At 39.2% G+C, this 27,707-nt stretch overlaps 1 protein-coding gene across 3 annotated transcripts in view; it reads left to right on the plus strand.

Annotated features, from left to right (window-relative positions):
- Nucleotides 1–27,707, plus strand: part of LOC149223599 (MBOAT (membrane bound O-acyl transferase) family protein) — a 344,393-nt gene that overhangs the window by 120,750 nt on the left and 195,936 nt on the right. For all 3 annotated transcript variants that reach the window (XR_016249480.1, XM_089385884.1, XM_089385885.1), the window contains exons 7-9: nucleotides 5,789–5,859; nucleotides 6,151–6,210; nucleotides 21,108–21,221. Coding sequence is in view for 2 of the 3 variants with exons in the window: in XM_089385884.1 (XP_089242010.1) it covers nucleotides 5,789–5,859; nucleotides 6,151–6,210; nucleotides 21,108–21,221 (245 nt within the window). In the remaining variant the exon portion in view is untranslated. The remainder of the gene's footprint in view (nucleotides 1–5,788; nucleotides 5,860–6,150; nucleotides 6,211–21,107; nucleotides 21,222–27,707) is intronic.

A 27,707-nucleotide genomic window follows, 5' to 3' on the forward strand; every position in this document is an offset into this window, starting at 1 on the left:
AGGTATGGCTTTTCATTGGTATACTTGAGTAATTTTCTTACTTGTCACAGGCACTTTTGGGCATGAATTGGTGGGGGGATTCGACGGAAAGAGTGGGTTAGGTTTGTATTCTTGTCTCCATTACCCGATTTCGTGGTTACCCTTGTATCCTGGTCCTGTGGGATCTCCTTTACTGATCATTTGGGTTTTGGGTTGGCACTCCATGGGAAACCCTGATTTTGGTTGTGTGGTTTCGCTTCTCGATACCACATACATCACTCCATTTCCACTCATTTGGGCCCCATTCATCTATTTTCATGTCCGGGTCCACATGTGTCCATTGGGTCCACATAGTGTTAGCCACCCCCTCCCCTTGTCCATACCTTGGGACGTGCCTGGAACAATGGCTCAGAGGTTGATGTGGCTAAAAAGAAAAGGAAAAGCATAATTTGGCCACCCTCAGTAGGAAATGTACCACAAAATGCGAAAGATGGTCGGAACATACAAATTTAGCGTGTGGGAAAAAGCCAAACATGAGTTCTACCCCTTATCCATCGCCATCGCCCTGGTTCCTATGGGCCCTAGATGAGCCCCCTCTATCATTAAAGAACCCATGATTGTTCCAACCCCTGGTGGGCGATGAACTGCACCACCTTAAAAGGGTATCCACTGCTACATATTATACATCATGCTCTCATCCCTTGGAGCCCCGAGTAGTTATGAAGAAAATTCAATCAAAGGTGAAAGGCATATGAAGAAGGGTGGAAAAACAAAGGTTGGGGTAACTCATGTACCACGACTTGCTCCCTTCTACACTCATATAACCAGGCGTGGGATTCCCTTATTATAGCTACCCATGCACCTTGACATGTGGTCTGGATGATTCCCCCTGATCCCCCACTCCATTCCATTATTATATAACTTGCCACCTACCTCTTAAAGGATGTACTATGGACATGCCACTCCCTTTAGAGGCGGAAACCACTTAATAGGGTCCTTGGTTAACCCTTTATTGAGCTTGGAGACACGTGTACATGTTAAAACCCACTATTGAAGGGCATGCTACCATGAAGTGCCCCATTGGTCCCATGATTTGTAAGCATTATTACTTGATTATTCTAGTTATTTGTTGTATTGGAGGGCAAGGGGACGCATTGGATCTTATGCAGGATTGCATGTGAGTCTTCATTTAGGGATTGGTCTCCCTATATGAGGTCCTAGCCCTTGAGAGAGCCACATTGGCACTTGTAGGGTGAGCGTTGAGAGCTATGGGTCTCCACCATAACAGATATTAATTCATGGATTCCCAGCACCGATGATTGATTGCTCGTGTTCCACCTTTTGGATGAGGATGATGCACTTGATCCATCATGCCCAACTGACTCCACACTTGCACCATACACTTGGCAGATATTCCAGGGTCTAGAGGATGTCTCCTGTTGTAGAGGGAGGGATTACATCACCATCCTAGCCCTTACAGATGGTCTACAGGAATTGTCGATCCACTTGGAGACCCATGAGGATGTCCTTGTGCTCCCACACCCTCTTGGGAGCATCACGGGTTCTTGCTTGGAAAACAAGGGGCCAATCCCTGGTCCACTATGTTGGGAGTCCATTTCTACATCATGGCACCCCTTGGACTTCATTAGGCCTACTCAAAGGCCTAACGACTCACTTTATTGACCATTTGGCCCTCTTGAGAGGCTTATTCATGTATTATTGAGCTATTTGGTGGGCTTGCCACCAAAAATATTGTTATTATGCACATTATTTTATTTTAGGGGCTCAATTAGGCCAATTTAGCTAAATCGAATTCATTAGAGAGTGTATAAATAGAAGTGAGATGATTCATTTTCATCATCATCACTTGGATTGGGTTATTTGCTCTTGTGAAATTTTCACTATCCCTTTTGGAGGACGAGTTTGGATGTTATGGATGAATTTTGATGTTTGGATATCTCTCTCTTGTCTTGGAGCTTCATTATTGGCATAATTTGATGATTGGATATACTCTTTTATACATGTAAGTACTCTTTTAATGCTTATTCTTGTCATTTACTTTTTTCACATGAATGTTGTTGGGATTTTCACTATACAAGTTTGAAATTTATTGCTGCTCTATGTTGAGAAATCTATAGGGCAATGATTAGAGTGATTTCTCTTTATTTGATAACTGCTTTTGATGTATTTTTTACTTATTAGCTTTGTTACTTATTATTATCTGTGTATCATCAAACAGCTACCAAAACAAGAAGAACAAGAACACAGAATATAGGTTGCAAGCCAGGGCCAAAACCTCTCCACTTGAGAGGAAAACCCGCAAATCCCTTCTCTTCCTTATAGATTCTTCAATTGACGAATTGCGAGACCTTAAGACTGAACCCAATGCCCTCCAAGACGAATACCAATTGTTAAAATTGGCAACTAGGGCCAAATTCCACCTTAGGACAACACATTTGGAGATGATGATTGCATTAAATTCCTCTTTTCGAGAGGACGGAAATTGATAATAAGAATGTCTCATTTGGACAAGCAGTAGTGTGATTTTGAATTTATGCCCACATAGATGCAAATTGTTCAGGTCGACCACATCATCTTGTAGGCTTATGAAACCCAATGGACATGACTCTTCACCCTCAACGACTTGTATATACTATAAATACAAGTGATCTTTCACCTCATTTGGCATCATCATCACTAACACATTCTCTCTCCTTTTCTCATTGGTTCGTACAACATTGGGCATTCTCTCTTTCTCACACGTGTGGCACAAGAAGGACGAATTTCTAGGCTGAATTGCAGGGCCGAAATTTCAGGAAGCAGACCAAGTTTGACCAGTGTTAACCAGGGGTTCTTTGACAAGCTTTGACTGCGATTTTTGGAGGATCATTTTTCTTTTTAGGCCGCATTTCTGGGCACAGAAATCAAGGGAATCTGGGCAGTTTGACCAGCGTTGACTTCAGGGTTGACTGCAATTTTGACTGCAGAAAATTACAACAGTTTTTCTCTCTCCTCTGACTGAGTTTGACTGGATTGTTTTGGGCTTATTTTGACTAACAAGGAAGGCTGAGTTTGACTGTGGTTGTCCGAGCTCAAGGAGGCAAATTTGACAGCTGTTTTGACCATCTTTGACTTTCTGGTTAGGGCTGATTTGACTGCAGATTTTGACAGGGCTGTTTTGACTTTGAATTTGGCAAGTCAATTTGACTTTTGTACTCTCTCTCTCTGCTGAACATTTTGATATAATAATAAGAAGAATTGATCAAATGGTTTTCCCCACATTGGAGTTTTTCCCTGGCATCCTCCAAATCTGGTGTCCTCTTGTCTTGGCTCGTCTTCTGCATATTGTTTCATGTTCTATCTACCTTTACTGTCAATGTGATTAATGGTTAATGTGATTGCTATTGGAAATCTAAATTGGAAATTGTCATTGCGCTGCGAAAAGAACATTGAAATAAGGCTCACCACTAGGTTCGTCTATATATATATATATAGGATAAAATAGTAAGAAATCAACATCATTAAACATAAAAGATGCTATAACAGACATGGAAACTGCAAGGATAAATTACAAGCTTGAGCTGTGATATGAATTTATGAATTTTGATCTATGGACTTGGTCAATGGCTATGAGGTTCGCTGAACCTCAAATTTTTGTTATGGTTCACCAAAATTCGAACCTCAAGATTAAAGTTCGACGAACCTTGTGACATAGTTGGCCACCAAAGATCAATCAAGAATTCCTCCTCACTCAGTTTGCCATAACTTGGACCCCCCTACATATGTACCCTTGTTGAAATGAGATGTAACAAGGACCAACTCAGCCAAGTAGGTATGCTGTAATGTTCCTTTTTCAAAAATAGGCTAATTCTTCTGACATTGCAATTACAAAATCTCTAAATTTTTCTCATATGCATTTTTACAAATATTTTGCAAACAACAGTTGGCATGTAGAGAAATAAAATAAAAAATTACTGAATGTAATTTTCTGATTTGACTTCAAGTCACAGGCAATTTTTATTAAATGAAACCAAAGGAATACATACAAGCATTTATCCATTGAATCTGAAATTGTGTATTCGCTAACTTTCCAAAGGGTCAGTGGCCACCAACTTGGACCCCCCTTTGTGGATGCTCCTCAATTCGGTTGCTACATAACCCTACAGCTTAACTACTAGAGGATAGTGAAGTCAGCCAGCAAGCTTAACTGCTACTGGAAGTTAGCTCGACCTGCTTTCTAGCTAATTCGACCTCCGTCCATCAGCTGATACAAGAGAACTATGATGATGCAGTCAATTTGGCCTTGCTACTTCTATTCTGCTCCAAGAGTAATGGCTGCCCTTCTCAGCTACAAGAGAGACATATTGGCTTCCTTGATGATGATTTGATCTGCCTCTACAGATAAGAAATTCGACCTACACAAGGAGTAAACTTGTCCCCCTGCTTGACACCTTCTTGACTTCCAGAAATTGGATTTCCATGCTACAAACCTGTGAGGAATTTGTATAACCCTTCCTCTAAACTAGCTATGGTGATCGAATCTGCACACTGAAACTAGTTTTGATCAGCTAGGATGTGTGATCTTAGCACTGAAACTGATCTATGCCAAAATGCTCAATGAGCTCTCAAATTGGTACGGAAGACAGATCACCAATCCTTCACCCATGAGTGAGCTCAAGTGTTCCTTTTAATGATATGGGCTGCCAGAATACCATGGGCATTCAAATACCATGGGTCATCAAAATACCATGGATCTCCCCCTTTTTACTTTTTTAATTTTATCACTCAATATCACCTTAGAAATGACATTAAATAATTAATTGATTCCATTTTACTGACTATAGCCTAGAGGGATCCAATAGGCTAATTAGTCATTCCCGCTTGGAAAGGGACATGACATATGGACTCGATTGTGTTGGATTGTTTTGGTACCAAACCGGTCCTTGAACTGAGTAAAGGGATGAGTTGACATAGTTTGTGGTCAACTCGATTGACTCAGCCGAGTTCGAATTCGAGCCAGCCGAGTTAACATCGATCTAGACATAGCATATCCACCATAACACTAAAATATAACATGTACACCCATGATACATGAAGAGTAAACCAATGAAGTCCTGACATGCTCCAAGGGTACAATCAAATGAATATACTTAGCAACATTCTTTCCTCTAGAAATTGCACACCTACAATTGGCCTTGGTCGGACAAGCCATATGGGAAGTGCTAGGGAATGTGTGTACATCCATAATGACACTCACGCATTTTTCAGGTATTCCATGGTGTCATCTTGTAATCATGTCTTCTGATGAAAACTCACAAATATAGTGATGAAAAGCACAAGGATTTGCCCTCAAGGCTCATACAATATGAGGGTCAATACATTGCACATGTGGCCCCCCCGATTAAGCTGTTCCTTATTACATATGCATTTAACCCAACATATACGCCTATTATGGTCGTAGCAGAGCTAGTGCGGGCTATAATCGAAGGGTATGGTTAGTCTTCTTTTGAGTGTTAAGTCATACTAGATATCGACAAACATTTATTATCCTCTTTTCTTATTTTTGTCGGTGGGTGGAAAACAACGAATTACTTTGCATTCCCTGTAAAAGCGAGGTGGCCTTAATAATTGTCCTTTTTCTTTTACATGCAGTCGGGGCTTGCAGTATCACAAAGTTTCTTATTCTCTATATTTTTCAATTAAAGAAGACAAGCCAGAACATTGTTGCAAGAACAAATTTTTAATATGTGCTCTTTAAATTGAAGGTGTAAGTGTTTAGGGAGAAGTCTGATGAGTGAACATTTTACAGTGATGTTACGGATGCTGAGCTTTGGCCTCGACTACCATTGGGCTCATGGATCTCCTAAATTGGATTGGAAGGTTTGTATATTGTAGTTGTTGATGTTGCTATTGTGCATGGTATGCCTGTCAATGGTACTTTATTTGAATGTCATAATTTGGTTCACTGAATTCATAGCTATACTTTCAAAATACATTTGGCACTGAAGCAGTAATGGGATTTGAGGTGTTGCATTGTGGCCCATAGTAATGTCTCTGCATGCTAGTTAAATGATATGTAATTCTATAGAGAGCACTATATTTTAAACAAAGTTTAGTGGAGATACAAGGCTGCTAAAAAAGCTGTACTTTGTTTTCTATGGTGGTTGATAGAGGCACATACAAAACTGTGAACTCTGCGCTTCTGGAAAATCATGTTATCATGCACGGCAGGTATATTTCCTATTTATCCTCTGCTTCGTATGGTCATTGCATTGAGATAAATGAATGCTTTTCTTAATTTTGAAGGTTTATGTTCCATTTTTGGTATGCTTTATTTGGTTTTCTATTGCTACATATCATTTATTGTAAATTTTTTCTAATTCAAGATGACTGCTGCCCTGTGTTTCTTTATGAGGTGTATTAGGTATGGAGAACTAGAATTTTAGGGTGCTTACATTCACATAGACAATGGTGAAGAGATTAAATTCAAATTTAACATCATTGTTGATGCTGCAACAAGACATCTTTCACATCCACTTACATCATGTTTTATTGCAGCTTATAAATCCCGAATTGTTTAAGGTGAGCTAATGCTATTATGCAGCCGAATTGCACATAAACCAATATTACGACACAATATATCAAACATGATAGAAATATCATGAAAATACTTGGAAGATAGTGGCTCTATTCAGAGTGCAAAGTGTGATAAATAATGAAGAAAATATATGAAATAATAGGATGCACTACTTCCAAAGAGATAGGTTGCATATTGCTTGCCCCAAAAAGGTAACCGAGGAAACCCTGCCACCCAAAATTGGTATTTGATGCATTAGACCCCATGAAGTATGAGAGAATATACCTTTTATGATTATGAATGATGACTTACAGGAGCTACATATCATTTATCGTAAAATTTTCCTAACAGAAGATGACTGCTGCCCTGTGTTTCTTTATAGCTGGAAAACATAAACAGTGGAAGCAAAATAACTTTTCAAGTACACACGGAATTCTGTCCTTCGAATCAGCTTATTGTTAATGGTCAAAACTTACAAGGGCATCTCAAAATTGAGGTTTTCAGCCTGCTGGACACTCAGATCTGCACTAGATCTGCCTGCTAGTTGTTGAAGAATGTAACTAGGTTCAGTCTTCATAAAGACATGTAAATGTAATTTTTGTAAAATGATGAAAGAGAAGAAAAATAAAATTGTTATTATTATGATGCTTGCTTCATGGGTTTCATGAGCAAGAATTTTATTTTTAGATAGCTCCCATTGAGAGCTTTAGGATTTGTCATTTAGTCAAAAGAGTCAAAGAGTCAATGTCATATTTGTAAAGCCTTTCTTTGGCATATGTAAAATGTATTTGAGTCATTAAGAAAGTCTATTAGCCCTCCAAGACAAGCACATGCCTCTCCTCTTGAAGTCGGCCTCAAAAGAAGATGGAAAACTCAAGTCGGCTCAACAATTGGAAGACACACCTATTCACAAGTTCATGTCGGCCCCAGTGTAGGGACAGACTACTATATATACCCAGCTCGACTGCCATTTGGAGACAGAATTTCGGTCAAGGGTTTTCTGTGATTCTGAAGTGCGAAAGTCACATTGAGGAGCACATATACCAGCGAAGAAGAGCGAAGTTGTAGGGTCATTGTTTTGGGACTGTTTTGTGATATTCCTCCTCCCACACGTGCGAAGAATTGCAGGTCTGCAATCTGCAATAGGAGGCCGAAGTTGCAGCAGTACAAAGGTGCTACATTGAGTGAATTGCAGTCATATAAGTGTGGAAGACTTCGCAGAAGGAAGGCCGAATACAAGGAAGAGCTCTCTCTCTAAAGGGAAGGCTAAACAAGGGTTAAGAGGCTAATCTAGGATTGCTGTCCTAAAGGAACAAGTTGCAGATCTACAAGAGAAAGTCGGAATTCTGAAGTAGGCCGAGAAGACAAAGAAGAGGAGCAACATCATCTGAAAGTAGAAAGAAGAGGAGCAATATTGGGTCAAGGGTGAAGAGGAGGCATTGTGTCTTGGTCTTGGAAGGGCTCTAAGGTCAAGGGTCTTAGTCAAGGTCTTGGTATTCGTCAAGAGAAGCTTTCTATAAGAAGAATTTGTTTGGGTTTTCCTCCCAAGGAGTGGGAGGTTTTGGCCCTGGCTAACAACCTACATACTGTGTCTCTTGTCTCTTTTATTGTTCATGCATTGGTAATTGTCTTGATGAAAAGAACACTATAATAACATAAGCAAGAGAAGATCTTAATCAAAGAAGTAAAAGCACTCACAAGCAATTATCAAAGTAGAGAAATCACTTGTTCATTGATGCCCTAGATTTCTCAACACTAGTGACTTAGATCTGTTGGATCTGTTGATGTTTGTAGCTTGGGCAGGTACTTCTGCATAGGCCTAAGTGTCTAGGCGTGCAGTTCGCCCAAGATCTCGTTAGACACTTGCTCTAGTGTGAGCAAGTTGCTTTTTTAACTTAGCCTAAGTTAGACTTAGGAAAAGCACATAATTATTTTGTTGGCTTATTGAGCTAAAGTAAACTTAGGAAAAGTAAATTGAATTACTTTAGTGAATATTTTTTTAATCTCAGCCCTTGATCTCAAGTGAAGCAAGATCTAATCTTGGCTGTCAATCACTTTGGAGATTAGCAAGTGAGAAAACGATTTTTTAAAATGAAATAATATATTGTTTATCCTAGTTGTCTTAAGCCTCTTGTGCAAGTTGGCCTTACCTGTAAGAGACGTGTCCTTTCATTAAAGGTCGAAAATTTGTGTAAATACAAGTCTGAAATCACCATTTCAAGCATCAATCTTGTTGAAGAATTCAGTGAAAGAACTCAGAGGTAGAAAGGAGGTCGAGGATATCAAACATCGAACATTGTTTGGGCTAAATTTCAATGTTGAACAAGGAACAATAACCTAAAGAACTCAGACTTGTGTAATAACTGATCTGATTAGCTTGAATTGTTGCCCTGTGTGTGGGTAGATACACCTGTGGCAACATCCTTTAAATCTGTGGAGAATCGAAGTAGGGACAATAACCAATAAGAGACTCGGACAACTACCTGTGTGATAGTAAATAAGGAGCTCAAATAAGTTGTGCAACAAACTTGGTTACTAAGAGGCTTGGACTTGTTGCAGTCTTTGAACTTGTGACAACCACTTTTGGATTATTTGCAGTGCTTATAACAAAAACCTTGAAGACATTCATCACTATCAGCAACCTCACCTCGGTTTCATTTGTGGAGAAGCTGCAAGCTTCAGGGCAATCCTTTAACAAGCTTGGACCTTACCTCAACATCTCGGTTCTGTGTGGTTAGTTTCCTGTGAATTGTGGACTTTGGACTGTTAGCTGTAAGAGGCTCGGACCTAGCTCGGATTTGAGACAACTTGAAGGAAGGACCAGACTAGTGAGAGCAATCGTTTGTCGAAGCTCAGACTAAATTGACCTGTGAACAATTACCATTTGGCAAGCTCGGATTGGAGACTGTGGTGCCTCAGAGGGTGTGTGGATAGTCACTTGTGAAGGAAACTATGGCTTGTATAGACCTGTGGAATTGCTGATCTGTGGAGGATTACTAACTTTCAAAGGAGCTCGAATTTCACATCAAGACAGTCAGCAATTACATGATCGAACCTAGACCGTGGAGATCTTTGGAGCAGTTTGTGGAGCAATTTATTATAGCAATGATTGAAGACATTTGATGATGTTTTGAAGTAGTAATTGAAGTCATTGAAATAATTGAAGGCCCCTTTGTTGAAGCAGTCTTTGAAGACTTGCTAAAGACTTGTTCAAACATCATTAGAGCAACTTGTAGAAGTCCTTTAAAGCAGGGTAGATAACTAGAGCATTGAAGAACTTTGTGAAGCAACATATTGAAGATTCATTGAGATCCTTGGCAAACATGATAGATTGTTGAAGCCATCATGATGTGACCTTGGAGATTTTGTTTGGGTTAAATGAAGAGTTGTGGTGACAACTTCTGAGAAGATAAAGTTGTCATTGATGAAGTGATTTGGAGATTAAGTGAAGGCATTGTTGAAGGTGGAGATTTTGTCCGGGCTGGTTGCAAAAGATATTGGGAGCCTTGAAGTATCGTTGAATTTATATTGAAGATTTGAAGTAGTGGGTTGGAGCCCTAGAGGATAGGAGTCCTCAAGAAGACTAGGTTGAAGTTTTTACCATACATTGGGTTGGATCCCTAGAGGTTTGTGCCTCATAGAGACAAGGTTGGAGCCTTGATAAATTGGGTTGGAGCCTCGTAAAGTCCAAGTCGGTGCTTGGAAAAGTACAGGTTGGAGCTTGGTGGATTGGAGATTGGTGTCTTCATCCAGGGTGGGAGCCCTAAACTATTATTGTACTTGATTTATTGTAAAGAAGAGGATTGAAGTCGTCGTTATATCTAATTTATAAAATCTGTTATTCTATATTGTTCGTTTTGTGTTCTAATTATAAGTGATCTTAACTGGTAAAAATGACAATTGAAAAGAAATACTGATTCACCCTCCCTCTCAGTATTTCAAACACAATGAGGGCTAGTTTGAGACAAGATAAGGCCTGCTAATGGGAGATGGACGAAATATGATCCATACACCAGTACCAAGATTGTTTGAAGTGTTTTGGATTGAAGTTTTTGTACAAACCTGTGAAGGGATATTTCCCTTGGAGATATTGCATTATATTTCTGAATATGTGTTCGGAAGCAGTATGTTTGTACTACTGTGAAAACATCTTATAGGACTGAGTAAGGGCTTTTCGTCAAGTATGTAGAAGATGCCTTGCATATGCTACTAATATGGTTTGTTGAGGCTATGATTGGATTGGCTGAGATATGTTGTGGATGCTAGGTTGCCATTGCTTGATCCCTATTGCTGCTAGATCATATTAGTATATCACATAATTTTCTTTCAAACATTTGAGATATGATTCAAGAAAGTAACTCCAGAGTCAGAGGGAGATGAAGGGCTCTATCATAAAACAAGAGAAGTCATACCATTTGTGCTAAAGAATGATCTCCCTCTTGAAAGCGCTGGTATTCTTAGGATTTTGTAAACCCTAGAAAAGACTTGAAGGATATTCTTTGAATAAAGGTTTGTGAAACCCTAGAATGTGTCTAAGGATGCTGAATGCTAGAAGGAGCTCATTGTCTTGTAGCTGAGTCTTTGATGTAGATGGACAATTTAACTGAATGAAGAAATCCTAGCTCATCCATTAGTAGCCGATGATGAGATCGAGAATGATGAGTTTGCAAATGGTTATCAATGATTTCTGCAAGAAGGCAAGGATAAAGAGGGAACTGATAAATTCCCTTCAAACCTCAATGATAAGTACTTTATATCTCTCTTCCTTGATTATTATTGTTTTACTATTAGTTAACCTCTCGTCTTTGTTTCTTTTGTTGGGTTATAATCGTTTCTTCCGGGGCGTCCTAGTGGGGGTTGTAGGTACATTATGAAGGATGCCAAGGCTCTGGCAACAGATGGAAGCATTAGAAGAATGAAGCAAAATTTCTAACAAGAGGATTCTTCTAGGATTAGCGATTTGTGTTCAAGAGAGAAATTGTACTAATCGTACTTGATGACTGGAAGAGCTCCTAGTTCAGGTGGAGGAGGCAAACCAACAAATTTGAAGAATGCTATGATGGAGAAAATTGCATCAAAGAGAAGTTTGTGGTGACTTCCAAGTGAATCTCAAGATGGAGTATGTGATAGATGGCAATAAAGAGAAGTACAAAGCAAAATTTGTGAGGATTCTCCCAAAAAGAGGGAGATGACTAAGTGGAGACATTTGCTTCAGTTGTCAAGTACACTTCTGTTAGAACTATTATTTCTCTCGCTTCTATTATGGATTGAAATTACATCAAGTGGATGTGGAGATTGCTTTCCTCAATGGAGTGATTGAGGAAGAAGAAGTGTACATAGAACTACCTCAGGGCTTTGAAGTATATGAGAGGGAATCTCATGTTTGCAGACTAAAGAAGGATTTGTATGGACTTTGGGCATGGTATTCTTAGATTGATGATTATTTGATGAGTCCTAGTGGATCCTGCTATTAGATGACTTATTTTTGACATAAGTAGGACTCACATGACAGAGGAAGTGATAGTGGCAGAAGGATTTGCTTTCATGATAGAGGGAGAGCAGTGGGGATTACCACAGGAAGTTGCTTCAATGTCAGAGGGAGTTGACCTCTGAGTTTGAGATGAAGGATCTTGGTTAGATGCTTCACTTATTAGAACTAGAATGTGGCAGAAGCTGAGTAGGCATGTTATCACGATCCTTTAGAGATCTGGGATGATGGACAACCAGTCCATGGCCACTTCAATGGTAACTAATCCGTAGAAGCTAAGTGGCAGAGAGAGAAGCCAAGATTGCCACAACAAGATCTATTTCAGTTTCAAAGGGAGCACCTAGTCAGGGTGACTTGAAAGTAGCTATGGCACAACATGTGTTGAGGTACTAACATGGTATAGTTGGATGTGAATTGAGAAGTACAACTACAGGGATATCTATATTCAGAATAGGCAGAGAGTGCTGAAGACAAGAAGAGCACATTAGGAAAACATCTGTTGCATTCAGGACTGGAGAGGATGAGTATATTGCAACTATTTTGGTGAGTTGTGAAGTAGTGTGGCTTTAGAAGCTACTCAAAAGATTGTTTGAGCAGGTGTAAGAAACGACTGTGATGACAGGTCGAAGCACATTGAGATCATGTTACCACCACATTTGGGACATGGTATAAAAGGGAGCAATGAGGGTCTAATGCATTTTCATAGACGAGTAGGATGTTGACATTCTCACAAAGCCTCTGTCCTAGGGTGAAGTTTGTATACTTCAATGACAAGCTTAGATTAGTTGAGAATGCTTCGCTCAGTCAAAGGGAGTGTTGTTGTTGTAGCATGAAGGGGTAGACATTCTCCCTAGGTCAAGATATTGATAGTTCAAAGAAATTGACCGAGGCCATGTAATGTGGCTAGGGAGAATGGCCTAGAGAGCATCAAGGCCCAGGGTACTCCCCTGGTGGGTGAGTGAGTGCCTTTAGCATTAGGCAGGAGAATTACCATTCAGTTAACACGCAGGAATGGTAATAGCGTAGGGTTTCACCATAGGCCACAAGTGTTGACTAGGTTCCAAGTCATGACCTAGATAATTGGTGACTTTGATCCAAGTGACGACTTGTTGAGCATGATGATGATGCAGGATGCTTTCCACATGGTTTTGTAATAGAGCATGAGGTGGATGGAATCATCAACATAGCAAGCTCTTTCAACCTTTACTCGGGATAGAGAAATTTTTCAACAAAGAGATACATTTGAAGAAGTTATTATGAATACCTCCCTAGGTAAGAGGGAGTGCTGTATTTTGTAGCTATGGTTGGTCTTCATAATTTGTCTAGCCCTCTAAAATATGAAAGAAACAATAAATATAAATATGAATTCCAATTCAGCTTCAAAAGAGGGAATTTCAATTTTGAAAATTAAAATTATTTTTGCCTCCAAAAGTCAAGCCAACCCTCCAAGAAGTATAGGTTGGCTCAGTGTACAAACATACCTTTTTGGGCTCATGAATTCACTATTTAAAGGCTACTCATTCTCCACTTCAAAGCACCAATTCATATCAACAAGACATAAGATCTTCTGTTCATCGAAGCAAATGAAGACAAAGTAGTCCAAAGTTGACCAAAACTATCCAAGCATTGAGTCGAGCTATATCTCTTATTTGTTTGACCTCTGTTTGACTTCGCAAGTGTGGAAGTAGACCAAGGTTTTCCTATGTATCTTTCTGTGCAATAGTCTAAATTCCGAGGAAGGTGTAGGAGGCTAAAATTTCAGGAGGCCGAGATTTCAAGCAGATGAAATTTGAGGAGGCCAAAATATATCAGTTTGACCACGGTTGACTTGGGCTTATTTGCCAGGTAGTTTGACTTTATTTGAATGGAAAAATCAAATTGTATCTCTTGTTGAATTGGACAATTTCTCTAAGAAAAGCTTGCGAGTTTTTTCCCTTGAAAAGGGTTTTCCTAGGGTAAAAATTTGTCTCTTATGTTTCGTTGTCTTTTTATGATCCTACTGTCATTATTGTTTGTATTTTTGAGATCTTCTATGTAATTGCTTAATGATGAATGTGAACATAAGAAGGATTAAATTAAGAAATCATTAAAAGTAATTATCATATTAGAAGTTCTTGAAAAATCAACAAGAACAATACGAAAAACCCTTCCATAGAAAGCTGCTTCAACTCTTCTTCACTTCACTTTTTCTTCGTTCATGAGGTATGAACTTCGGAACTACTCCTCTCTCCTAAACATAGATCCAAATGGTTGAATCAAGTGGTTAGAAATGCTCCTTCTCATGCCTATTTATGGTGCGTTTGGATGCTAGGTTAGGGTTGACTTGTCCATTGACTGGGAAGGCTAGTGCAACTGGAAGAATGTATAGTGAATATTCAAAAAATCATTTCTCAATCGTGAGGAGTTAGAAGGTGTGACATATATCATTGGAAAGGTAAGAAGAAAGAAGAAATAAATTATTTTAACATCCACTTGGCTAAAGATAGCCTATGGGACATATTGTTTCTTCATCTGCTTGATGTATTCGACCCTTTTTCTATGAAGCTTCAAATAAATGCTCCCAGCTTCTCGACAAACCCTTCGCTAAATAGATTATCCCAAGAGCTAGCTGCCAGCATATCTGCATAACTTTCCCTGTTGTCTTTGAAGGCCTCACATTCTAAAATGAATTTTTTTTTTCTCTGTTTCCACTTTTCCAGAAGAACAAAAAGCGTTCCAACCATATTTCTTATCCTCCCATTTGAGCTACATAATTGGAGTAAAAATGCCTTCAAAGATAGGGTATCCAAATGGGGTTTACTTGTACTTTGGTTGGGTCATCTTGAGAAAAATATTTCGTATCTCCTCATTCCTATGGAATTAGAGGGAGTGCCATACACTACTGGAAATGTCTCAGAATATTCTATTTGACTATGTAATTTCCTCTTTCATTTGGACAACCTTTGACATAAATAACAACCATTTTCAACGTTAATGTGTCTTGAATGCTGATAAGATTGCTCATTGTTGTATTGGATCAAGATTTTCATGGTAAGACAATGCACTAATTTATATGCCATAAGTGATGATAACCTTTTGATCACTAGATGATATTTTCAATACTATAAGTTTGTTGTACTCTGCTATTCTCACTGTCTTTAATAACTGTAGTACATTTTCTTTGTTTATTGTTGCAAACACGTAACTCTTTGCTGTCCTAAACAGAGTTAATACCATTGGCATATGATCTTTTAACTGTGAAATGGTCTCTTGATGATGATAACAAACTTTTAGTCTCAGATATTCATGAATGTAGTGAATGAATGATCTAAATGCCTTACGTGTATGGACACAATTTATTCTTCATTTTCGATATATGCTTCACTAGCATCTCATGTTATATGGTTATTTGGCAGGTTCTATCTTTTAGTTTCCAAACCTAATTTCGTTGCATTAATAGGCACACTTGTCTAATTTAATTTATTCAAAGATGGCTCATAATTTGTGGTTTGATCTATTCTTCACATGCTTACACTTGCCTTTGTACATTGAAAGTGAGTAGTGTCAAATCGTCGAATTCTTTGTCAAAGCAAGTTAGTAACTTGCCTTCGTTATTTAGTGACCTAGCTTAGCTTTACTTATAGGGGTTCTCCCTTGACTAGGATATTCTTTTTGTAGTCTAAAGAGTGGGACAAGGTCACTAAAGTGACAATGAGTGGCTTACCTGAGAGTTGCCTCTAGGCTCTCTTGTTAGGGTGAGAAATTTTCCTAAAGTGAGAGAGGATGCTACTGTGGTGATAGTAGGTAGCCCCTTGTAGTTTCAAAAAGTCTTATTTGTGCTTTTGGTTTTTGTCACATAAAGTAAGGGTTTGGGTGGTAAAACTACCCTTGTTTTTTCCTTTAAAAATTTGTTGCTAAAGCTACCTTGAAATATAATAACCACTATTATTTCCCATAGAATTTTGGTAGCTCGAAACATATTTCTAAGTGGAAAAGGCCTTGGGGGCTTTGTGGTTTTGAGTTTGGGGTTCTAACCTGAAGGAGTGGGCTTGGAACCCAAGGAAATGGATTTTATATTCTAAGTAAATGTTGAATGGTGAAGTGGGGTTTCTTGAAGCATAAAGAGGGCTCCCAAGACACCTAATGGAAACATATAAGTATAGGCCAAAGGAGAGGCTAGAAAACACAAGTGAGAAGGGCATTGATCTTGAGGAGTGTAGGCTAAAAAAGGTACCTAGCTACAACGAATGATGGTAGTCATAATCTAAGATAGGAGGCTGAGCTGTTGTTTGAGGGCTGATTGATGAAAGTGCTGCCCCAACAAGGAGGTCGAGGACATTAAGGATGATTTAGGGCTAAGAAGAGGTCACCAAGGCATGTTTTTGTTGGAGAAGGGCAACCACTACTAGAAGAGAAAGGATCCGCTGGTCGATTAGGTTTGGAACATGAAGCTGTGAGCCAAGAAAGAAGGTCAAGGCTTCGATAGATTTAGATGAAGGAGTCAAGGTTTGGCTGGATTGATTGTAGGGTTGAAAGAAGGCTTGTTAGGGCAAGCGACAAGCTATTAAAGGAGGCTGAGGCTGGTTCAAGCATCTGTAGTGGGTAAAGGAGTGGACTGGTGGTTGAATGCAGATTAGAAGCAGGTTGTAGGGCCACAAGCCGTAGGTCTGTACAATAGTTTGAGGGTAGAAAAAGGGAGTCACAACACTAAAGGAGCAGATTGAGGTTTAACAGAGCTTCAACAAGGGGACCGAGGGCTAAAGGAGTAGCCCAAGGCAAGCAATTTGCTGTTGGGGATTGTGCTAAGTTTGCTAGGTGGGAAACAAGTTTGGACACTTGTTGGAAAGAGGTATGCAAGGGTTGCCAGGTGGGAAACTAGACTTGGGAAGTTGGCTAAGTGAGTTGAAGGATTGGAAAAGTGCCTAAGGAGTCATCTAAGGGCCTAACTACAAGGGACAACACGTTGGCCAAGGACTGCCAGGTAAGCCTTTGATGATTGATGGTGGGTTGGTTAAGCCCTAATAGTGCTACAATTGTGTGATTTGATAGCTATAGGTGTTGTATTATGGGTAGAAGAGGACCTAAAGGAATTGGCCTCAACCCTAGAATTTGGTCGAAGGACCGACCTTGTATATTAGGCATTTTATAGGGATGGTAAAGGGCCATGATCCTTGGTATGGGATCCCTAAGGTTTTCTAATTGAAGGGCTAATAAGGAACACGTTTTGGGCCATAGATTCTTGTGTACTATATTGATTTAGTTGCTATTATATTCCACTGTGCAAAGTTGTGGGGCATCTTTAGTGTGTTTATGTTCCTAGTTAAGGTTTCGACCAGACATGGAGTGCGTGGAATTCGATGTTTTCAAATTACTTTCCCCATCCTGATTTCTACAAAAAAATTATTGTTAAGTTGATCAAATGTTAGCTCAATTTTTGAAATAATATCAATGTCTCTTTAGAGTTGTTAATATAGGATCTTTCTCTTCCACTTTCCTATCAATAACCTTTAACTTCAAATCTCTTTACTTTGTAATGCAATTCATTGAACCATCACTGGACATGGTAGCACCTAGGGCCTTCGCTTGCATTCAAGCTTGGTTTCTTCACACCTTGGCTTTGAGATCATATCAGAAACATGAACTTGAGAGGAACAAAGAGGGTAGCATACGCTTAGAACAAAGAACCATCAAATTTATGTTCAATCAAATCAAAATAGTTCTTCTTACATTTATAGTTTATACAGGTGGAGAGGGAAAGACATTATGAATTTTCTTTCCATTAATCTATTATCTAGTTTAGGAGGTATCTTGGGATTGAGCTTATTTCCGTATATAAATAGTTCCCTCTTCTATGCTATCTTATTTACCATTACTATTTGTTTCCGGCTAATCCATACCTTTGGGTTACATGGAAAAGATATTCAATCTAGTAAGTGTGCCCTTGGGGGCAAGTCTTGAGTCGAGTTGCTATCACTCAATCTCGACTCCTCCATCTAGGCTAACTTCTAGCAAAGCCAAGGGTGGTAGTCCCTAAAAAATAACCAAGGCTAATTAAGCTATATCAAATGAGAAATTATTCTAGGAGCTAATTTGATTACTCAAGAGTACATTAACCAACAACATATGATTGGCAAGCATATAATCAAATAACAAAAGTAAATAACAATATAAACTAGTGCCAAAAGTAAATGCTTGTGTCATTGGAAAGAAGCTTGGGCATGCAATCGTGGCCCAATGAAGTATGCTATCGAAATGTTTTGGAGAATGCTTTTGGTTAATTTTATTAAGTTGATTCCACTTGGAATTATTAGTGAGCGCAAAATGGAGAGGCGAGTATGAGACTTGTCTAATTGCAAGAACATAAATCCACTGTAATATTTGTTTCTTTTTCACCTTTATGCTTCAGATGGGATTGAGAAGGTTGCTCGGAGATCCAACGGGAAGAAGCTCAACTTCAACATGTATTTCCTTGATTTCACTAATCAACAATCTTTTTCCCAAACTCATAATAATTCGATAAGAGGACTTCCCTAGTAAACTATTCAACCCAAACGAGTCCTCTCTAAATCATCCTAAGGATCAAGCTTCACTTGGAATGGCCGAGAGCATAACAATACTTGGAGGGGAAAGATTCGTTACTTTTGCAAAAATGGAAATCTAATCTAAAACATGAAGAAATTAAATCTAAGCTAAAAAGTGAATGTATTGTGGTGCATGGGTTTATTCGTTTAAGTTAATTTTAACTAGAATGAGCAAACCATGAAAATGAGATAACAAACACACAAGACCCCTGCTGGGTACTGGGAATGGGATGCCTAGGAGACTCTCCTATCTCCCTCAAAATTACAATGGTTGTTATAATGCCAGAGATCCCTTGTGAATAAAGGGAAGAATGGTTTTTAATATTCTTTTACAAAGGGGAAAGTTGTGGTTTTCTTCTGGGTTCCTTGGATGGTCCAAATTGATGAAAATCCAGCAACACCTCCCCTTGTATGTTCGTGGACCTGCAAAAAATCTGTGAGCAAAAATGGTGAAAGATGCCCCAAAACACTTTAGGAACACCCACAATTGTTAGTAGAAAAAAATATGGAAAGCTCCAAGTGAAATATACTCTAAGACAACTAAGAAAAGTCAATGTAAATCAACATTTCCTAGCTGATTTTTGCTGCTAGGACAACAACAAATTAGCACTTTAAGTTGCTAGATTTGACAATAAATTTCATAAAAGTGAACCAAGAATTTTATGATATTTATTATAATTCATGTGTAAGAAGATAGGGAGAGAAGTTGGGTGAAATCTTCAAGCAAATGGAGACTAGACTTGGTGCTTGGTGGGAATATAGCTTCTTATGCATTGAAGGGTAATGGATACTCCACCCAAGGAGGATCTAGTCCTTCAATATTGAGTTACCTGCAAATCCTTAAAATCTTGCCAAGAAAGTAGTTAAAATAGGTGAAATTTTGCAATTGAAATTTGGAAAAAACATGACAATCAAACTAGAAGCACATGTAATTTTCAATTCCAAAATACAAGACAACAAGAAGATAAACAAATAACCAAGTTTGTTTATCTCCTCCTATGGGCAACAATACCCCTATAAAGGCCTACTATAACAAAGAATTTGAAGGAAATGCAATATAAACAATTATACCTCACATGAGATTCAAGCCACCACACAAAGATCAACACACCATGTAGCCTCCAAAGCCTTTTTATTTCAAAATGATAGAGCGATTACAATAGTGGCAAAGCTTCCCCAATTGTTCCAACCCTTCCACATTAGCCAACAATGGAGGAGGATGCTTTGATTTATAGGAAAAAGGGAGGAGATCCCAAAATTGAAGAATGTGAATCCCAAGAAATTGACTATCCAAAAGAGTGATGATCCCAAGGAGAGCATGTGAATCTCTAAGAGGGAGTCCATAAGCATAGTATGAGTTCACAAGAGGAGTGAACTCTCTCACATGCCTACTAAACTCGCACTCACTCGTGGACCAACTCGGCCTCCAACTCAGCCTTTCTCGCCCTTTAACTTGGCCTCCCAATTCGGCCTAACTCAACCTCCCGACTCGGCCTCTTAACTTGGCCGAAGTCATGAGCTAACTCAGCCTCCAAATTTGCCTAACCCAATGAGGTTGGAGACAAGTAAAACATGTCTCCTAAAAGATAGGGAGTTGATATATTCACCTTTTTGAGTAAATAATTGATTTTCATGAGGAAAAAACAATATTTTCCACTCAAAAGGGGGTACTAAGGTAAAATGGGCACTATGAGGATGAAAAATGAGTACTTGCATGCCATTTGAAACCTCATAGTACCAATTTTTTATTTGTTACATGAAATTTAATTAAAAGTTCCTGTTTTTGTGGGAATTTCTAATTATTAAAAAATCCTATATAAACCTAATGCAATTGCGCAAGACTCAAGATAATGCCTAGCATGGTAATATACATTGACCCTAGACTTAGATAACATCTTTGGGGCCTCGTTATTAAGACACACTCCAGCTTTGGAGGATGAGTTAAAAAACTCAATTAATTATTAATTTCTAAAAGGCAAAAAATAATTAATTAAGTAAAAAAACACTCTAGAGCCACTTCCTGACTAACTAGGTCAAATGGGCTAAGGCTTTTACATAAGTTCATCATGCTAGTAACATTTTTTACATTTTCCCGATGGGGCTCGGAAATTGGATAGAGAAAGAAGAGAGAAGGGGCAAAATTGCCCTGCAGGATTTATGGACTTTTAAATTTGACCAGTGGCTTGTCCAACTTTGATGTTTCTCTTCCTTTATTTGCTAGGTACATCTGGCAGGTAACACTATTAAGGTAAATTAACATTTTGGAGATTTCCTTGTGTTGCTATCCATATATTGTCAATCTCTTTCACCATTACTGTGTGGTTCTTATGTGATCTTTTGTTGTTATTGGAAGCTTTAATATGGAGGTTGCTGCCTTAAATCTTATAATTTATTTATCATGCACATTTCAGAGGATCCTTTGATGTTGTTAAGATACATATGTGTAATAGTAATGTGAAAGTTGAAATGTCTTTTGAAAGATACAATTGATCTATATTTGCAGGAAAGGAGCTTGCCCCTTGAGAGCTATTCATTTGAGAGATATCTTTGTTATCTGATTTATGCACCTTTGTATATTGCTGGACCAATTATAAGTTTTAATGCTTTCTCATCACAGGTATGACATCATTTCATGTAAATTCTCTTCCTTTTTTCATTATGTTCCCTATTATGTTTATTTAGCTTTTTAATATATCTTTTTCAATTCTTTTTGGAAAAATTTTGGAATAATGTCAAACTAATTTTCTTTTTATATATATTCAGAAGGACTCCAATATTTGAGACACTAATAGTTCTGTGGATAATACTGTTGTCGTTATATTTCTCAAGTGTGTACTGAGATCCAGTGATTCTAAAATGTTCCTCTGGATCTATAGAAGGCAAAGTGTTTATCCTGGGACCTCCTGAATTTTAGATTGCAATTTTGATGTCAAAGATTATCTACAATGTCATCTACCAGAGTTACTGGATTCTTCTATATGGTGCTGCACTGACAGCTAATTTGCAGTGGCACCAGCTCTTAGGTTTCTCTTATGATCCATTTATTCAATGTTTAATATTTATCTTCTTGAACACCCTAATTTGAGGAATTTCTCAATCCTAAAATTTTGAGAATTTGCTGTGCCTGCTTCTGATCCAAATATTTTCATTAAGATCTTCATGGATAATGTTGAAATCTACAGAAAATTCTATGAAGGATGCAAGATGCCTTGAAGCCATATAAGGACGTCCACAAAACCATGGGACATGATGAATCCAACACTCGTATGAAAAGCTATGCGGGTTTCTAGGAATGCGTGATAAAACCAAAAGCCTAAGCAAATTTTCCTACAAGTTTCTTTTGGATGGTGCCATATATTTTAATTCAAATCTTCACCATAAGGCGCTGAATAGAATCTGAAGACACATAATCACCATAGCATATCGACACTGTTACCGCTCAAACTAGCAGGGGACCTAAGGGGGATTACTAAAGGGCAAATGCTAGGTCAAGGGAAACAAATGGAGTCTTAGCCCATTGTCACTTCAGCTAAGGCTCCCTTCTATTTACGGACTTTCACCGATGGGAGAGAACCCGATATGTATGGAGTCACTAATGAATGATAAGTCAATGGATATGAGTGACCCACACCCTTTCCCAGAAAGTTTGAAGGATAGAACTTGCTTGCTTTCTAAGCAAGGTACTATGTGTTTCTAGGGAAAGGAAGAGAGGATTTTGAGGGCTAGGTTTATGGGAATAGGCTTGTGAAGGAGTTCCCCACTCCCTAAAATCCTTGTTAGAATTGGTATCCCAGATGGTTTTTGAAGAATAATCTTTTGAAGGAATGGGGCCACATAGGGCCAAGTGGACCCGGTCTAGGATATGAGGAAGGTATGAAGCAACCAATGATATTCTTACTGTAGACAATGTGGGGAAAAGGATCAAGAGAATAATTTCACTTGAAGATGTTGTCTTGACCCTATGAAGTACTAGCCTTGGGGATGGCAAGGCAAGTTTTGATCCTAACGCTAGGGCTTGACTTTTCTTCCAACTCCACTGTCGAAATGGCTTCAAAATTGGAGGAGGGCAAGAGAAAAGGCTAGGGCAGGAGACCCTAGGAGATCATTTTTTTTTTTTTATGGCGAGTTTGCTGGGAAATTGATGCTCTAGTCATTCCAATGTGGCTAGTATCGGAAGAATGTGAGAAAATGTGGATTTTAGTGACCACCCTTGGTAGATCAGTGCCTTAATCTTTGGGAGAATGGAGTTTATGTTGAGTAAGAGTAGGATTTCTTGGTTCCCAGTCAAGGAGGCCCCAAGATCACTTTGTTTGCCTTCTAGGTCAAGAAGAAGCAACCCTGCAACTTTTATACTTTGATGTGTAAGAGAAATGGCTTGTCAAGGTCAAATTTTACCCCTAGGAGATTTCACTCCTATTACATGGCCCATACATTGAAGAAATGTTGTAATAGAGAAAAATTCTACAATATTAAGTAATAAATGCATGCAACAATTATGCCTTGAAACAACGAAAATCCTAGTTCAACATATATGACATAAGTAAACAAGAATAACATCAAAAGCACGTATTTACATGTAATAGAGTATATCCAACCATTCACAATTGACAATAAAGAAGCTCCAAGAGAAGATAGACCAATATCCATACATCAAAACTCATCCATAAATCTCCAATTCATCCTTAGAAAAAGTGCAAAAATCTCAAGAGATATAAGAGATCCAAACCAAAGTGCTGATGAGCAAATGAGCTCATCTCACTTGTATTTATATAGAACTTAGGAGTTTGAATTAGCCTCCTTGGCCTACATAATCCCCAAAAATAAAATAATGTTCTAATAATCCAACTTTTCGTGACAAGCCCACCAAACTAGTTCATAAATGAAAATGGTAAGCCTCTCAAGAGGTCAAATAATAATCTATGCATGTCGTAGGGCCCTCTAAGAGTCCTAATGAGGTCCATGGTTGCCATAATGAAGAATAGGACCCTCAAAAGTAGTGGACAAGGTGTTGGCCCCTTGTAGTACTTGTGGTGCTCCAAATGACATGTGGGGGCACACAAGTGTCCTCATGGGTTTCCAAACAAATTGAAAATGCCTGTAGATCACCTGCAAGGGCTAGGATAATTGTGTAGGTGATGCCACATCATTGTGCAAGTCTTGGATCATCTGCCAAGTGTATGGGGTAGATCTGGGGCTAGCTGGGCATGATGGATCAGGTGCATCCTCCTTGTCCACTAAGTGAACCACAAGCAACCTCTGAATGGCTGTGGGGATCCATGGAGTGCTGTTTGTTGCTGTGGAGGCCCATGGCTCTCAACGCACACCCCACACGTGCCAATGTAGCCCTCTGGAGGATTAGGACCTTGTATAGGGAGACCAAACCCAAAATGGAGACCATCTACAATCCTGCATAAGATTCAATGCGTCCCCTAGGCTTCCAGTACAACAAGTGATTAGAGAAATCGAGCAAATGAGCTTACCAATCATGGACCACAGGTGAGGACTTCATAATGGCCTACCCTTCCGTAATGGGCTTCGGGATGTGCCAATGTCTCCTAAACTCCAAATGGGGTTAACCAAGTATCTTATTAGGTGGTTTCTACTTCTAAAGGGGATAATAGTCAAGGTACATCTTTCAAAAGGCGGTGGGATGTGGCAGATAGGTGCATGAAATAGGGAATGAGAAGGGGCAACCTTGGGTCACATGTTGGGGTACAAGGGTAGCTAATAAGAGGGAAGCCCCCTTTTGGGTTTATAATGTATAGGAGGGAGCAATCATGGTACATGAGGTGCCCCGGGCTTGATGTTTCCACCCTTCTTTATATGCATTTTTCCTTTTTATGTTAATTCCTTGGGGCTTAAGGAGGAAGATCATGATGTATAAGATATAGTAGTGAATACCCCCTTCTAAGGTGGGGCGGTTTATTACACAATCATGGGTTCTTATATGATGAAGGAGGCTCATAGAACCTGTAGGAACCAAGGTGATGGCCATGATGATGGGGTAGAGCTCATGTATTGGCTTTTGCACACCTGCTAAATGTATTTGTCCCGGCCATCTTTTGCTTTTGTGGTACATTTTCCTGTTGAATGTGGCCATATATGCTTTTATCCTTCTTTTCAGCTGCATCAACCTCCGAGCTTCATTCTAGGCCATGACCCAAGGTGTGGGCAAGGGGAACGGGAAAGCTAAGCATATGTGGACTTAATGGAGCAATGTGGATCCCAAGTGGGAGAAATGATGAATGGAGTAATAATGAATGGAAAGAGGGTAATATAAGTGAATAAGGGAGTGGGACCACACAACCATAATCAGGGTTCCCTGTGAAATACCATCCCTGGAGCCATATCGTTAGTAAAATAGATCCCATGGGACTAGAATGCAAGGTTAATTCCTAAAAGGGGTCTAGGGGACAAAAGTACATACCTAGCCCATTCCTTCTGCCGAATCTCCCTATTAATCCATGCCCAGAAGTGTCCATGATAAACAAACTACAATACTCAATTTCCAAATGACAAGTCATACCTTTAGATTTGGGAGGCCCACCTTCAAACATACGATCAGGAAGATGGGTGAGGGACCACATCGCTGGTTCAGGTGGCAGAGAAATGGCACAATGAGCTAGTTGGTGGTTACTGGCTGAGGACCATCTCGGAGATTTCTTTTTTCTCCTAGGGATATTACCCACCAAGTGGTGGGTTACATTTGGCTCCAATTGGGATGTGATCTCTCGAAGAAGTGGGTGAAGCTACTTGAACGGGAGGTCACGAGAACTCCAACAATCTCTTGGTTACAGTAGATTTGTTACCTGCACATATAATAGATGGAAAAACACAGAACAACATGATTTCGGGGCGTCTCATGATCACACATGCTATATGTTAGGCCATAAAACCAACAGTAAGTAAAATATGCAAATATGCACCTATGTACCATGAGAAATATCATATGATGTTATTCATAATGTAGAAAATGAACATGCAATGCATCCTATCGTGACATGCATATAGTAAGGTTAATACTAAGTGTAATCATAAAGACAATGCAACCAACATATCATCACATCAATTTACATATTCCTGCCAGTATTATTACTCATGTAGCAACTCCCAAATCGAATGTGGACATAGTCACATGGCAGATGAAGTGGATGGGAGGCGGGAAAATATTATGTCCATCTGAGGTGAAGGGAAGTCCTAGGAGAAGGAAAATAGGTCAATGTAGAGGTCTCGGGCTTTCCATAAGTACACATTGGTGGAATGAAAAATCACTCTCAAGAAGTCCTCATCACAATCACTGCTTGTAATATCGTGCTTTGAAGATGTCACACAATTGTGATGAGAGGGGAACGAAGGGTGAGAGAAAGAAGTGCAACAAACATGTTTCTCAATGTGATGGTCACATTGGAGAGGGGAGGTCATGGAGTGATCAAAACCTTGTGGGTGAGCCAAAGGGGATAAAGTATATTCAATGAAGGGTTCTTCCTTGACAACATATTCAGAAAAGTGAAAAGGGGCATGGTCACTCGAGGTCATAGCAAAAGGGGTGAGAAACTCACTTGAGGAAGACTCAAGATGATGTACAAGAGGGAAAGGCAAAGGAGAGGGTGAAGTGTCATATTAAACAAGTTTTCCTTCCCCATAATCCGAAGGCTCAAGTGATTTGAATGTATAATCATGAGGTGCGTAGGTAGGAGCCTCATTTCTTTCCCCATTATAAGCATCAAAGATTGGGTTTTCATTAAAAGGAGAATCAATCCCTCCCAACTGCCCTTTTTCATGCAAGGGAAAATAATAATTTTCCTTCCCAAGGGTATCGATGGATATGTCATTGCAAGTAATGTCCAAGATAAAGGGAAAGCCAATCTCAACCTTGTCTTCTTTGTTAGTATCATAAATGGGAGCACGATCAAATTGAGGTCCAACAATCTCCCATTTCTCCTTTTCAATGCGGAAATAATCTGCAATGTCATCTTCCAAGGAGCTTGTGGGATCACCTTCCTCAAGGTTCTCAAAAGGAGAGTAATCAAGAGTGATACCCTTGAGAAAGGTAAGGCTAGTCTCGGCCCTACATTCCATAGCTTCATTCTCTTCAACACATGTGCTCTCAAAATCATCATGTCCATCTTGCGGCCCTAATGAGGATTCATCTTCCTGCTCATCAAAGAGATCCTCAAGGTCATCTTCATCTTGGTTGGTTGACAAGCGGGACCTCTCTTCTTCTCTCTTCTCTTGAAGAGTGTGCTAATCTGCGTCTTGAATTAGGTAGATACTTCAGTTGCACTGGAGTGTTAGGTTCTTTGCATGCAATGGAAGATAGGGACAAATTTGATGCCATCACATGGTGGGAAGCATATGGCGGCTAGGGACTTTTGCCAAAATTGGCAAAAAAGTGCTTTGACAGGTTGTAAATACTTCTTCTGCAGAGAGGTGTTGGAGCACCTACAACTTCATCCATACTGTGAGAAGAAACAGACTCAATGAAAACTGGGCAGAAAGCTTGGTTTATGTGCACTACAACTTGAGGTTGTTGAGTCATTATTGTGATTGGGCTTATGAGGATACATCATATAAAACTTGGGACAATAACCCAGAGGATGATAATTTGGAGGACGACACTATACATCTAGAAGAATGGGTGTCTTTCAACATGATAGCCCACAATCACATGCACAAAGAACTCCATCAACATCCTCCCATGGAAGTGGATATGGAGGTACAAGAACAAACATCCCTTTAAGGCGTAGAACCATATCATATTTCCTTGACGAAAGGTGTAGGAATGATGTGGATTAAAAAATTTACTGGTTCTCTATGCATGTGGGATACCATTCAATGTTCTTCGCTCACCTTACTGGAATGGGACTTGATCATGCAAAGGAAGAAATAACACTTTCTTTGGGTAAATTGACAAATTCTTGGAATGAGCATGGGGTGTCCATTGTATCTGGTGGATGGCTAGATGTAAAAGGCAAGCCATTGATAAGTGTTCTTGCTGTGTCTACTATTGGTGCAATATTCCTTTTAGCATATGATTACTCAGAGAAGTTCAAGACCACCATCAACATTGCAGAACCATTACTTGAAACAATTGAACATATTG

This window comes from Pinus tabuliformis, chromosome Q (assembly GCF_031772625.1).
Source record: "Pinus tabuliformis cultivar Carrire ecotype Pingquan chromosome Q, CPIR1, whole genome shotgun sequence".
In the NCBI taxonomy this organism is placed as follows: domain Eukaryota; kingdom Viridiplantae; phylum Streptophyta; class Pinopsida; order Pinales; family Pinaceae; genus Pinus; species Pinus tabuliformis.